Genomic DNA, 14,453 nt, shown 5'->3' on the forward strand with positions numbered 1-14,453 from the left:
AAGAAAATGTTCCTAGTGAGAGCACCTTGGGTCCCCTCTCAGGGAAGCAAGCTCTTTCAGCAGAGGATGGAAAGTTCCTTATTGAAGTCATGTGGGAATTTGAGGCACATCTTGTCTGAACATTCTGTGTCCTGACCATCCAATCCTGGTTCTGACCTGGCCATTCTCTCTGACTGTCCCCCCATGCCAGTATTTCTTTCCCTCCTCATCTCCATCTCTGGGCTTCCCTGCCTTCCTTCAGGTCCTAGCTAAAATGTCCCTTTCTCCACCATCCTCACTTCTAGCACCTTTGCTCTGAGATCATCACCTATCTTTCCTGACTATATCATTGTTTACATTTGACTGTGAGATGCACTGTCCTTCACCCTTCTTTGTGACCCCCCACACTTGGCACAGGGTCTGGTTGAGTATGTGCTTATTAGATGCTTGTTGATTGACTAAGTAATCTTATCTCTCTATCTGATAGTACTCCCCCCCCTCCTTTTGACTATATCCTCAGAGCACCTCACCAATGGGACACTTGGGGAAGTGGATAGGGAAGGCAGTGGCCTATAGGAGAGCACTGGGGAAATTAAAATGAGGAGGGGGAAAGGTGTGGTGGGCATTTGTAGAACATTTTATGCCTATTCAGAAGGTAGAGAGAAAATTAAAGCCACTGAGAAGAACTGGAACAAGACCATCCCTTTGTCTTGCCCTTCTCTATCCCTCCCCCCAGTTCTCTACCTCTGAACTTGGACCTTCCCTACTTATACTTTCTTCTATCTCAAGTCTATGTGCCTTTAGGAATTTGTGTACTCATACTTAGTTGGTAGATTGATAGAGAGTTTTAAGAAGGAGAGTGAAAATGTTCTGTGCTTCACACAGTGGGCATGTATGATGGAGTCACCTGGATTACTGTGACCTGACTTTGTCTCTCCTACCCATGATCGCCCAAGCAACACTTGCCACTGTGTCCTAGGTCCTTTTTCTCCATTACCTAAATTAAGATAAACCCAATCAACAAATGGCTAAGGAGGCAAATGCATAAAATCCCCATTGAAGGGTCCATTTCACACCTGAGAAGGTGTTGTTACATTTAAGGGAGCCAGAACTAATAGAACTTAAAAAGAAAATGGCCAGCTTCCACACAGTGAATGTTTACTGAGCATCTAACTCATGCTAGCCTTTTGTATTTAATCAGCCTCCTTCCATTTTCTCATCAAAGGCAACAAGTCCCACGTTAGAAGCCTCATGCTAAAAGGGCTGCGCCCGTCTCGGCTAACAAGGAATGGGTTTACAGCTCTGCACTTGGCAGTTTACATGGTAAGTCCTTTTCCTACCTATTCATAATGCCCAGGGAGCCTGAGGGGAGAGCAATGGCTGAGCCATTTCCTTCTAGAGCTATGGAAGCCTTAACTTTCCCCAGGCCAGGGGGGAGATTCATTACCCATAATCCTCTAGTGCAGAGAAAGCCAGGGGAGCCTCAGGTCCATCTAATCCTTTGTCTTCACGGGCAGTCCTAACCCCAGGGCTGTCTGTCACCTCCCTGAAGTTCGGGACTTAGTCATTGGAGCACCCAGTTCTCTTCACACTCAGCGGTCCTCTAGAGCTCCAGAAATCCTCCTGATTTCCCTTGGTCTAGAAACTTACCTCGAGGGTTCTTTTGGTAGGAAGTGGAGCATGCCTTGATCACCCAGAGACTGGGGAAGGGGCCACCAAGGTGGCTTGGTGTCCCCTCGGGCGCCCGGCCTCTCAGCTGGTCAGAGAGACCAATATTTAGAGCTAGAAAGGACTTAAGGTCAGCCAAAAGAGGGAAATGAAGGCTCCAATCAGAAGTCACCTCCTCAGGGTCACAGAGGCAGAAAGAGGCAGAGAGGGCCTGGGTGGGAGGGAATTATAGCAGATAAGCCTGGAGAAGCAAGCTGGGACACACTATATTTTGGGAAGCCTTGAGTGATAGGTAAAGAAATCCACCCTTAACTTGGTAGATGGAGAGCTGAAGATTTTTGAGGAGGACTCAGTGTGCTGAAGGATCAGTCAGCCCATGATGTTTGACCCTCAAGCAGGACTCTGGCCAGGGCACAGGAGGCAGCAGGCCCTCGTAGGGGGCTGTCACAGTCACCAGAGCTGATGGAACTGAGGGCTAGCACTGGGTAGTGATGAGGGAGAGGAAGGGAGAGCCTGGCTCTCAGTGATGAGATCTACCTAGGAATGGGCAGGTGGAAGTTTAGGAGTGAGGCGGGGAGGAGGACACAGTCCCAGATGGCATGAGAATTCTGAACATGGGAAAGTAAGTGCATGGTGTTGTCACTATTGGAAATAGGGTAGTTAGAAAGAGGAACAGGGGACAAGAGTAAGTTCTGTTTAGGACTTGGGAATTGGAGCAGATAATGATGTGGTCACAGGTTTAACTGTCTGGGTTGACCCCCAAGAACTATTCAGTGGGGGAGGGGCCTTCATCTTAGCCCTTCCCTAGGTCATGGGCTCATCCTCTTCCCAGGCAAAGACAACATCCAAGAAAGTTTACCTGTCCTTCAGATGCCATTTGGACCTCATAACCTGGTGTGCTGGGGTCTGTCACTTCTTAAGTTCTTTTTTTTGGGGGGAATCATACATACCATCTTCTAGCTGCTAGCAAGAAGTCCCCCTACCTGACCCATAAGTATTGACCATTCCCCTCCAAAGTGATGGATACCAAATAGGGACGGAACCCCACGGACTGTTGTTACTCAGAAGGCATGAATCAGGGTGGGAAGGGACAAAGAAGCTGTCAGTCCATCAGTCAGGGTTCATGGAGTGCTTTCTCTATGCCAGGCATCGTATTAAGCACTTATGATGTCAAGGTCCCCAGGTCTAATGGCATACAGCGTCAATGGAGGGTGATCGCAGAGGAGTGGAAATGGTAGGACTGGGATGGGTCTTGAAGGCTGGCGGTGAACAGGGAGAGCATTCCTTGATTGGATTACAGCCAGTGCAGATGCTCCAGGTCTGGAGAGGAAGTGGAGAATTGGGGAAGACTGTCTCAGTTGTATGGGCCCTGAAGGGGAGTAAAGCCTAGGAAGTGCCTGTGGGAGTTAATCCTCCACCACACCCAAGTACAAGGTCCACCTCCCACCTTCACATAAAACCACACTTGTATTGCTGAGATGGAGAAGCTATCCTAGCCAACCACCAAATGACTTTGCATTTCTGATGGATGGACATTCTTAGAATTCTTGGAAACTGCTGTAGCAGCTTTTTTCTGTACATTTATACAATTTTTCTTCCCTTTTCAGTATGCAAGTTTCAATTAATCAGTTTGGAATGCAAGCAGTCATCCAAAAACACTTGGTTTAAGAAGAAAATGGCTAAATTTCTCAAAATCACTGGCCCTTTGGAGAACAGATCAGATAATTGATAGCCAGTCTTATGGAGTATTTTGGAAAGCCTTAAATGACAGGTAAAGGAATCTAAGGATTCTTGTCTTTGTAATTGAGACAGATATCGAGTTAGTATATTACATTAATCAAGAATTTAAGGCATTGATTATTGGATAAAAATGAAAAAAAAAGGCTTTGAATCACTAACTTTCCAAGAACAGCTGCCAGGTTCCTGTGGCTGGAGTGGCAGGTTTGACTGGCAATAGTGTTAGATTGGACTGATGTACTGCCCATGAGGTCTTGGGCAAGGCCTCTCCTCTTATTGGGCCTAAAGCTGGGAGGGCTTCCTAGCTTGGTTTCCCAGAGCACCAGCCACCATTGTTGAGGTTTAGAACTGTTAGAGCTGGTTCAGGTATAAAAGAATTCACTTAGACCTTCCTTTTGGCCATTGGGAGTTTTACTGATGCAAAAGCAGAGGGCCTGAGATTTAGCAAGGAGCTAAACAAAGGTAGTGATATAGGAAAAGGACCAGACTTAAATACACAGCCTGTGGGATGATGATGTAATTTTTAGGGTTTCTAATGGGGATTAGAGATTTAGGGCCAGGATGAGGAAGATGGATGACAGGACAGGGAACACAGGAGAAGGGGACAAAAGCAATTCTTTTGGTGCAAGTCGTATGGTATTTCAAGATAAGGGGAAAAGGGCATTAGGATCCCTCCAAGTTACAGGATGGGCTATAGAATGAGCCTCAAAGCCCTTCAGATAGCCTGGGAAAGTGACCCTTACTGACCCTTAGGGCACTGTTTGTAACCAGATCACTGTAAGAGGAGGCATATCTATGGTTTCAGTAAGCTCGAGGTCAAATTTTGCATTTTCTTCAATTATGAATTTATAAAAATAAATTTTTCTGAGGGGTTTAGCAGCCTCACCAGACTGCCAACATGAAATAACCACAGAGGTACAGACCCTAGACCAGGTGGTTTCACCTTCTCCCATTTTAAGCAAGAGAAACTGAGGCCTGAGAGAGGAGGAGTCACTTGCTCAAGATTAAGTCATGGGATCAGTAAGCACTTATTAAGTGCTTACTGTGTGCCAGGGAAAAGTTCCTGCCCTCAAGGAGCTCAAGGTCTGATGAGGGAGACACCAGGAAAACAAGAGCATCCAAGCAAAATGTAGATAAGATTCTGGTCTATTTGGCAGAAAACAAGGGAGGCAGAGCCAGGGATGGGCGGGGATGGCTACAGGTGCCTGGAGATGGAGCCATGAGCTGGGGAACACATTGATCAAGGGACTGAGCCTTGACCAGAGCCTCCCTGGCCTCTCCCTTGGGCGCTTAGTGCATTTATTCTGAGCTTGTATTATGGCAAACTTGCCTGTTCTTCTGACAACCGTTCCTAATGCAAGTCTTAATAGAAACTTCATTTCTTTAGGAAAAGCTGGTGTTATTAGCTGCCACTCTGTAAAGTGCTCAGTAATAAATGTAGTCAGCTTTCCTAGGTTCAGGATTTGCATAATGCTTATGCTTTCTATCAAATGCTGCTCTGGGAAGTGAGTTTATCATGTAACGGACTTAAAATTTGTCTATTAGGAAAGACGATCTCTTGTCTCTACACACATTCTGTTGTGGATCTCGTCAGTCTCCACAGGTTCTGACTGTCATCTCTAGGCTGACAATTGCCTCCCAGATCTGTGGATTCATCCCCCTTTCTCTCCAGCTGCCTGCTGGGAGTCTCTTTGGTATCTCCTTTTCCACATGTCCTACTGGCTCTCCTCACTCCTCTGTTCCTGCTGAAGGCACTTCAGTTCTTCCAGATACCCCCCTTTACAACCAAGGAGTCATACTCAGCTGTATGTCCTCTGGTATCTCCTTCCAGTGCCCTAACAGTGGTCAGTTCATATCTATTCAGATCCTATCGTTTACTCATTTTCTCTAGCACCACTAGAACCTTCCTACTCAGGTCTCATCACAGCCTACCCAGGTCATGTATCATATTTGCCCCAAAATTTTTTCTGAATCCAGCTTCTACTCCTCACTAAATCAAGAATCTTTCCAGGGTGCTTAGGTGCCATGCTCTGGGTGTGCCAAAGGAAAAAACCAAACAAAAAGCCAGTCTTATCCTTAAGGAACTTCCACGATGCTGAAGAAATCATCTCTACACACATAAGAAGACAAAAAAAATATTAAAAAGTCAGTAGAAGATTTAGGGGGAGGGGACTATCAGCTGGACTTGTCCAGAGGGTCCAGAAAGGCCTCATCCCTTCAGGTGAGATCTGAAGGAAGGGATCCAAAGAACAGGAGGAGAGTAGGGAGTCCATGTCCTGGGCAAAGTCATGGAGATTGGAAATGAAAGAGGTCAACAAGTAAGGCAGTTTTGCTGGTCAGCAAAGCGCATGAAAGTCAGGAAGGCAGGTCTGAAAAGCTTAGGTTGGGTCCAGGATGTGAAGGCCTTTAATGGCTAAATGGACAAAACTGAATGTTAACCTAGAAAAGAGTTCAGGGCAGGCCTCCCTTCCCCAAGGGACTTGGACTACTCCCTGTTTTATGCCTCGAATACAATATAAATCCAGCTGTTTGGGATGTAAAGCCCTTTCTCATCAATCTCCTTTCTCTTTCCAGTCTGACCACCCATTCTTTCCTATGAGGTATAATTAGTGCCTGTCAGGACTGGTGGCTGGTCTCTGTGTGGGACAGTCCGTCTCCCATTGCCAGGTGCCCAGGGCTGCAAGCTCTCTTTTCTCTCTTTTGTCTCTTCATGCACCTACAGGCTCCAAAGTCATCTCCTCAGGGCATTCTCCCTTGATTACCCCAGCTTCAGTGTCCTTTGAATAAGGGCCTATTTACTCTGTACGTGGCTTGCATTTAATTAACTGTGGACATCTGCATCCCCAAGCAAATAGAAGTTCCTGCAGGGCACAGGCTGTCTGACCTGTGTCTACATTCTCAGTGTCACAATTGGAGGATGACATATGCTGATTGAATTGAATTCAGTTGAAGTTTGGAGGCTTGTAGGAGAGTCCTGGATCTGTCCCTTTCTAGCTTTGTTTGCTTGGAGAGTTGTTGAATTCTCGACTTGGTTTGAGCAGAGACAGGTGAGAAGTTGGTTGAGCTGGGTTTAATTTTCCACTCAATGCTTCAGTTGGAAAGAAAGTTCACTCTACTTGATATTTGAGAATTAGTGATGGACTCAGGAGGTTTCTGTAGCTGTCAATGATCTGGGGAAAGAAGATGGAAGAGCTCTTACAGCTCTAGACTTAAAACCAGGGAGACATATATTTGAATGTGGCCTTGGACATTGGCTCTGTGACCTTGGGCCAGTCACTCGATGTCTCTGAGTCCTAGTTCATTCATCTATGAAAGGGTCATGACAGTACATTCACTGAAAGGCTTGAGTGAGATGATCCAAGCAGAATATTTTGCAAGGCTTAGAGTTCTGTGTGAATGCCAGTTAAGCAGGCTCTACACTGCGCTAAGTGGGATTTCATCATTATATTATTATCATTATCATAAATTCTATTGTAACCATGAGTTCTTAACATTATTTTAAATGCAGTGTGTGTAATTTCTCATTCGATCCCAGTCTGTTCCTTGCTGCACTTCCTTTCCAGGGCTCCCTACAGCTAGGAAGCCCAGCTTAGGGCTCACATGGAGCTGGTTGCTGTTTCATTAGGAGAAGCCTTGATACCTTGAGCAGAAACTCAATAGTTCTCTGCAGCAAAAGATCCAAGCTGGGAGGAAAGACATTAAGTATGGAGAGGAGCATCCCTCCATGCCTTAAGGACAAGTGACAGAATATTACTGATAATAGTATCAAAGTAGCAGTGATTCTCTCTGGAGCTAGATAATTGACAGGCCCATGTAGTGTTTTCCTATGGCATCTTTCACCCGAAGAACTAAAAAAAATGGGCAAACTTAAAACTGCTGCCTGTCCCATTCTGGCCTCTTCCTAAGGTTAATGGTCCTTTCCATAGAGAACATTCTTGCTGGCCATGACCTGCATGTTGACCCCCCTGCCTCCAGGTCTGAGCCAAGACTGGGACAGCAGCATCCCAGGTAAACAGTATCAGTGCCTTCCCTGGTGAAGTGGCAGAGGCTCAATTAAAAATAAGACCCAGTGACCCCCGAACTTCTACTCTGAATGCCTGAGAGATGGTCTCTACCTCTTGACATGCTAACACTTCTGAACACCTAAAATCTCGCTTCTGTTTTCTCTGGTCGTCTAAACCAAGTGACAGGCAGAGAATCAATAAAACATCACATGCAGCTTTAGAAGCTGATAGATGAGAAATCTCACGGAGGATGTGTTTCCTTTCAGGACAATGCAGAACTGATCACGGCCCTCCTGCACAGTGGGGCTGATGTCCAACAGACTGGCTATGGGGTGCTGACAGCCCTGCATGTGGCCTCCCTCACTGGACACTTGGAGGTAGGTCCCTATTTGGACTTGGGGGAGTGATGCAAAACGGTCTTGCCTTGCTCAGCTTTTTAGTATGTTTTTATCGATATTTTTCCTTCTTGCAAACATAGTTATCCTCCAAGGGGGAAGCTAGGCGGTGCAGTGGGTAGAGCACCAGTGCAAGAGTCAGGAGGACCTGAGTTCGAATCTCACCTCAGACACTTGATACTCACTAGCTGTGTGACGTTGGGCAAGTCACTTAACCCCAACTGCCTCATCCTGGGTCATCTCCAGTCATCCTGAGGAATATCTGGTCACTAGATTCAGATGGCTGTGGAGGAGAAGTGAGGCTGGTGCCCTGCACAGCCCTCCCTCACTCAAAACAAAGTCAAGGGCAAGTCATGTCCTCATTTCTATGATGGCATGGTCTTCTTTGGCAATGAAGGATGAACACGCATCTCTGCCAGACCTAGAGGCCTGTGGGCTACCCGAGTCTTTCTTACCTCACCTCCTGAGGTCTTCGGCTGGCCACGCCGGGTGCGCATATGAGAGAAAGGACGTTCCAGAGTCGAACAAGGGTTGAGCTTTATTTCAGGGTCTCGGTTACAAGTGCAGGGGATTCTTCCTTAGGAGGGAGAGAGAGAGGGATCTCCAAAGGAGGCAAAGATCTTACAATAAGAGATTGGAAGTAGAAGTATAAGTGAGGAGAGAGGGGGAGGGGAGAGAAGAGAGAGGAAAATGGGGAGCCTAGTAAACTCACACGTGGCCCTCCGCCCAAGAGGCTTTTTCGCGCTTTCCTGGACCTACTTAAGCCCTCTGTCGCGTAGTTTACATATCAATATCGAGCCTGTTAGGAGACAACAGGTGTGTCCAATCCGGGACAGCCTCAAGAGCAGGGAGGCTCCATCCATCACGTTTCTCACGGGAAGAGGCGGAAATACACGAGATAGCTCGGTTCACCTCGATTCCCAGCCGTTTCCTGGGGGGTCTCGTGAGAACTCTAAGATTTAGAAGTTCCCACCTTTACCCGCCCGAGACTGTCCACATGGAATTGAGCTTCCAACCCTAGCACATCTCAAAGTTTTTCTCCAAATAACCTTTCTGCCCCCTTTATAATAAACATACTATTAGGATGACTATAATAATTCTTGTAACATTTATACAGCACTTTAAAGTTTACAGACTGCTTTGCATAGATTATCTCACTTGGTCCAACAACCAGCTTGTGAAGTTGGTGCTCTTATTGTCCCCACTTTACTGCTGAGGGAACTGAGGCAGTCAGCACTGAAATGACTTGCCCAGGGTCACACAGCTAGGCCATATAGCTATCTGAGACCCGATCTGAACTCCAAAAAGGGGAAGATTCCTTGTTTTAAATCCAATAGGATCACATGATTTTGAAATGTTTGCCATTATTTTCCTGCTTATTGACTAAATACTGTGATTTCCCTTGGAGTTTAGTCCTTCCCGGTGTCTCCCGGAAGCTGTCGATCCATTGGGAATATGAATGTATTTAAATACATTATGGGCTATGAGAAAACTCTGTGCACTGATTAGCACAGCTAAAGTAACATGGCCACAGGCTTGAAGGGACATTGCTACCGTCCCTGCTCTTCTGTGTCCAAAGCTTGGAGATGGTCTAGGAGATATGTAGAAGAATGACACGGGACTAGAAAAATGATAATAATATATAATAATATTAATAGAGCCCTTCAAGATTCACAAAGTACATTCCCCACATCCCCAAGTTCAATCTAGCAAGCATTAGGTGTACAACTTCTGAGTGTGCCGCTCCAGCACGTCTGCTTTGTAAGCGGATTAAATTGATCCACCTGAGCCAATGTTATGAGGCAGTGATCATGGATGTCATTACCACTTTAGGGCTGGGGAAGCTGAGGCTGTAAGGGATGAAGTGATTTGGCCACGAGAATTCAGCTAGTTGAAAGCATCAGACTCAGGACTGGAATTCAGGTCCTCCTCGTGCCAGATTCAGTCCTCTATTCAGTAAATACCATTGTGTCTTTAAGAGGTTCTCTGCTGGTAATTTATAATAAATGAAAAAGCCAAGGACAAGAGAGTGAAGTGTTTTGCCTTGCTTCACAGAGGAAGGAAGAAATGGATCCAAATGCCTTGAGTGGCCTTTCCAGTAGGAGATCTCTGACCCACTTTTCAGAATATCCACCCCCAACTGAGACTGTGGGAATACAAGCTTAGTGATGTCCATCCCAGAAGTCAGAAATCCCCCTCCACCCCAACTGCCCCACCACAAAAAAACAAGCAAACATAAATAAAAATAGATTCAGAAGCGCCCTGTCCGTGTGCTCTCGCTGTGTATCTCACCTGGCCTTCTTGTCTCCCTTCGTGGATGGATCGCTGATTACTGGGGAACTTCCTCGGTGTGATTTCCCCAAGTCTTTACTTTATAGCAATGAAGGTTTGGATCAACCATTAGAACACCTACAGTTGCCAAGGCAGGGAGGTGGGAGTGCCCCTGGACTCGGCCCTAATGAGAAGATAGCTGTGGGTGCTACATTTCAGAAGAGACCTTGATAAGATGGAGAGTGTCCAGGCAAGGGTGGCCATCAGGGCAAAGTCAGGGTGTAGCCAGGGAGCCTAAAGGGGCCTCATGGCATTGCCCACCCATGCTTCTTGGTTCTTTCCCCTGGGGCCAAGCAGAACAAGTCTGATAGCCCCCTTCAATGGCCTCTCAGGCCAGAAGATGGAGACCATGAGCCCCTAAGCCTGGTCTACCAGATCACGGCAGAGGAGATGTCGTGGCTGCCTTTGGAGAACTGAAGGGAGGAAACTCCAATAGGGAAGAGGGAGAAAACTCATCTTGTTTGACCTCAGAGGACAGAGGCTGCCACCTCTAGGAACAAGGCTGAACAACTAGAAGCAAAGAGGCAAATTCCATGTCACAAAGTGGGTGAGAGGGAGCTCTCCTTTCCTGGAAGTTACTGAGCAACTTTGGATGACTTGTGGGGTCAGTCATAGGAAGGAGGATTATTATCCTGGTTATTTTATTATCATATATAGGTTGGAGGGATGTACTCCGAGGATCCCCTCCCCCAGCTCTGAAAACCTGTGATTTCACACTGCCCTACCCAGGGAACATAAACAAGGCTTCAACTCCAGCCAAATCAAAGTTAGGGGTATGCTTGTGGAAGTTCAAGCTTGCCCTTCCAGTGTCCGTGCAATAAAGTGACAGAACTTCATGTCAAAATCACAGTAAAGGTAACAAATAAAATCTCTTTTTCCACTCTCTTTCGTTACCTTATGAATCCACAAAGTCTATTATCATAGGAGCACAAGTGTGCAGACCTAGAGATGGAAAGAATCTCAGAGGCCCTCATTTTACTGATTAGGGAACTGAGACTCTAGGAGCTTAAGGAATTGGCCAAGAGTCACACAGGAAGTAAGCCTTAGAGGCAGGATTTGAACCCAAGACCTTTGATTCCTGGACCCGTGGTCTTTCCATTGTACCACAGTTCCTCCTACAGGTCAATCCATTGCCAGTATGCTCAGAGAAGAGCAAGCTTACACACACTCAACTAAATTTGAGTTTTATCCTTGTCCTCTGCCACCAGTCTTAGAGTACACTGAGGTAATTAAGGTCGAAGAATCATCTAAAGAATAACGTTTCATTTTCACATTCTATCCTTCAGCATGTCATTTTCCCTCAGCAAATAAATCTGTCCAGTACAATTCACCGTAAATTTAAGTCTCTGTGGCTCCTTGGTGATGAAAAGGATCTCCCACTGGGCTTCCCTAAATATTTAAACACACTTTCAAAAGAAGGAACACGTTTGGACCAAGGATAAAACACAAAGCATTTAAAACTTGAAAATGCCAGAGTGGGGAGAACGGATGAGGGGGATTTTAAGAGGCTATAGAACAAATCCAGTGTGTGACCTGGAGCAACAGTCAGAATAGGAGGCTCTAAGAAATGTCTCTTATTTGTGTTAATGCTAAGCTGACTCCACTGGTAAATGAGGTGATTTCAGCCGAGAGCCCTAACAACAGAGAAGAACCTGTCTTCTGAGCTCACATCCAAGGATCTGTGATTCCTTGAATTACAAATCCCTTCCACTCAGTGAGTCTTTCTGGTAAACTACATATTATCTAGAACAAAGAGGTCTCATTTTCCCCCTTCTCCCCCTCACCATCTCCTCATAGATTCTGCCTCTTATTTCTCTCATTTTCTAGTGCATTTAGAGATTCAACAGGAATCCTTCCTTTTCCCTTTCCCCTCCACTCTAGCTAATCAGTTTCCAAACTTTGTCAATTTTCAGATCTGTCGGTTGCTGCATTCTTCCTGCATTCTATGCTCCAGCCAATGTGTATTCCATTTTGGGCCCCATACCTTTGCACAGCAAGGTTCCTGGCCCTGAAATGTGCCTCCTCCACAGAGAAGTTGGTTTCTATGAATCACTGGTTCCCTTCAAGGTCTCTCTCAATGTCTACAGCCCACAAGAGGTGTTCCCAATGCTCCTTACTTGTCAGGACTCCCCCTTCCCCCAAATTACAGTGTATTAACTGTATTTATATATGTGTGTGTGCATGTGAGTGTGTGTACAAACATCTACATCTTTCCATATCTATTATTTTAAATTTGACTTATCTGTGACTGTAAAATTTCATGTAAGTTTCTTACGGACAGGGTCTGTATCATTTTAGCCTTGGTATCCCTGGTCCCTTACACAAGGATATTGAATGAAAGCATGCCAAATGAAAAGGACCAGCTAACCAATAGAAGTCATATAATAGAAAATTATTAGCCTCCAGGGGTGGGGAACCTGCAGCCTCAAGGCCACACATGACTCTCTAGATCCTCAAGCATGGCCCTTTGACTGAATCCAAACTTCACAGAACAAATCCCCTTAATAAAAGGATTCATTCTGTAAAACATGGACTCAGTCAAAAGACCACACCCAAGGACCTAGAAGGCCACATGTGGCCTCGTGGTCACAGGCTCCCTATCCCTGGCCTTGACTCTTCTGCATAATGAACTAATAGAATTATTCCATAAGGTAATAAGGGAAAATTTATATAGAGCTATCCAAAAGTATCATATTCTTAATTTAGAGGATTTTCCATGTAAATGAGTTGTTCTGCTATATTGTATAGTATGGTTATCTCTTCTTTCCCAAATTCATTCTTTCATTCACTCACTCATTCATTCATTCATTAAATACATAATATATTGAACCTTTGCTCCCACACTCTCTCATCTCTGGGATCCAATTCATTTTAAGTGGTTTAAAATACACCCCTTCCAGGCTCAGTCCAGGGGCTACCACCATACTTCCTAATGAAAGAACCCAGGTCTTCATGGCTCTGAGACTGGCCCTTTGCCTATTACACAATGCCACTCAAGTGACAGTAGCCATTTCAAAAGTTCTGAAATTAGATTGGATCCCATTGCACTTTGTAAGTCCTTAGAGGGATGGAGAGCCAGGAAAATAGCCCCTTTTCCCTGCCACACTCTGGGCCAGACCCACTGGCCTTTTCACTCTCTTGTACATCTTATTCTGTCTCTTACCCGGAGGCCTAGAACATCCCACCCCCCTCACCTCTATCACCTACAGTATCCAGAGGCCTGCAGGACTTAGTTCAAAGGTGACTCCCCTCCTACAAGTCGCCATCACTGATTTCCCCCACTTGTTAATGACCTCCCAAAGCTAACAATTTATCCCACATATTTTGTATATACTCATAAACATATTTAGCTTTTAAAGCACTTCAAAATTTGGCATCTTCCTACCTTTCCAGTCTCCTTATACATTTTTTTTCCCTCCACATTTTCCAATCCCTGAGATGCTGGCCTTCTCGCTCTTCTCCACAGAAGACGCTCCATGAATTTGCCTTGGTGTACCTGCCACCTACAACGTTCTCCATCATTGTCCCTGGATTCAGGCTTCTCTAAGTCTCAGTGGAACTCTCCCTTCTCCAAGAAGACTTTCCTGGCTAATGCCTTCCCTCAGAGTTTACCTCCAGTTTCTTGTATGTGTGTGTGTGTGTGTGTGTGTGTGTGCATGTGCATGTCTGTATGTGCATGTATGAGTGCATGTGTGTGTGCATGTGTGTGTGTGCTGTTCGTACATAATAGCGTCCTAGTGGCTTCTCCATTTGATGGTGAGTTCTGTGAGGACTGGGGTGGGGTTGTTTGTACCCCTTGTTTCTTCTTATTCCCCCATGCTTAGCACAGTACCTGGTGCATAGTCTTTTGTGAATGCTTGTTGCACTGGTTAGCATAATGTTCTGAAAGTCGAGAGCAGAGTATTTTAAGACTGGGATCTAAAGCAGAAGCGATGTCAAAGACAGAGAGAAAATGGAAACATCAAGCTGGTGCCACCTCCTAATACTGAACAAAATGACAACTTTTAATTACACTTATTCTGTTCACTGTCCTTTCCTCCTTTAGTGGGAGGCAGGCATCGGCCGAACTTCGAGATGAAATGAAAAGGAGCTTCTTTTCATTTGCCAGCATTTCGTTTCCTTGCCCACCTTTCTCTGAGAAACAATAACCAATGTTCAATCTGACAGGCCTCTTTGTCTCCAGTTATCAAATTCAGCTCCTCCATTAGTGTCTCAAGTGTGTTTGTCCTCCCATCATAGAGGATTCTATTAAATAGTTTTACAATAAAATTTACATTGACTAGACAGCTGTCTGCCTCAATAACAGAGGAGAAGACACCGCAAATTTCTAGACAAACTG

The 14,453-nt window shown here is 45.5% G+C and overlaps 1 protein-coding gene across 1 annotated transcript in view; it reads left to right on the forward strand.

The window, feature by feature from the left end:
* Positions 1-14,453, forward strand: part of TNNI3K (TNNI3 interacting kinase) — a 322,872-nt gene that overhangs the window by 13,595 nt on the left and 294,824 nt on the right. Inside the window, 2 exon segments of the mRNA XM_072638208.1 lie at positions 1,205-1,302; positions 7,655-7,765. Coding sequence (XP_072494309.1) covers positions 1,205-1,302; positions 7,655-7,765 — 209 coding nt within the window.

Source organism: Notamacropus eugenii, chromosome 2, assembly GCF_028372415.1.
Source record: "Notamacropus eugenii isolate mMacEug1 chromosome 2, mMacEug1.pri_v2, whole genome shotgun sequence".
NCBI classification, from domain to species: domain Eukaryota; kingdom Metazoa; phylum Chordata; class Mammalia; order Diprotodontia; family Macropodidae; genus Notamacropus; species Notamacropus eugenii.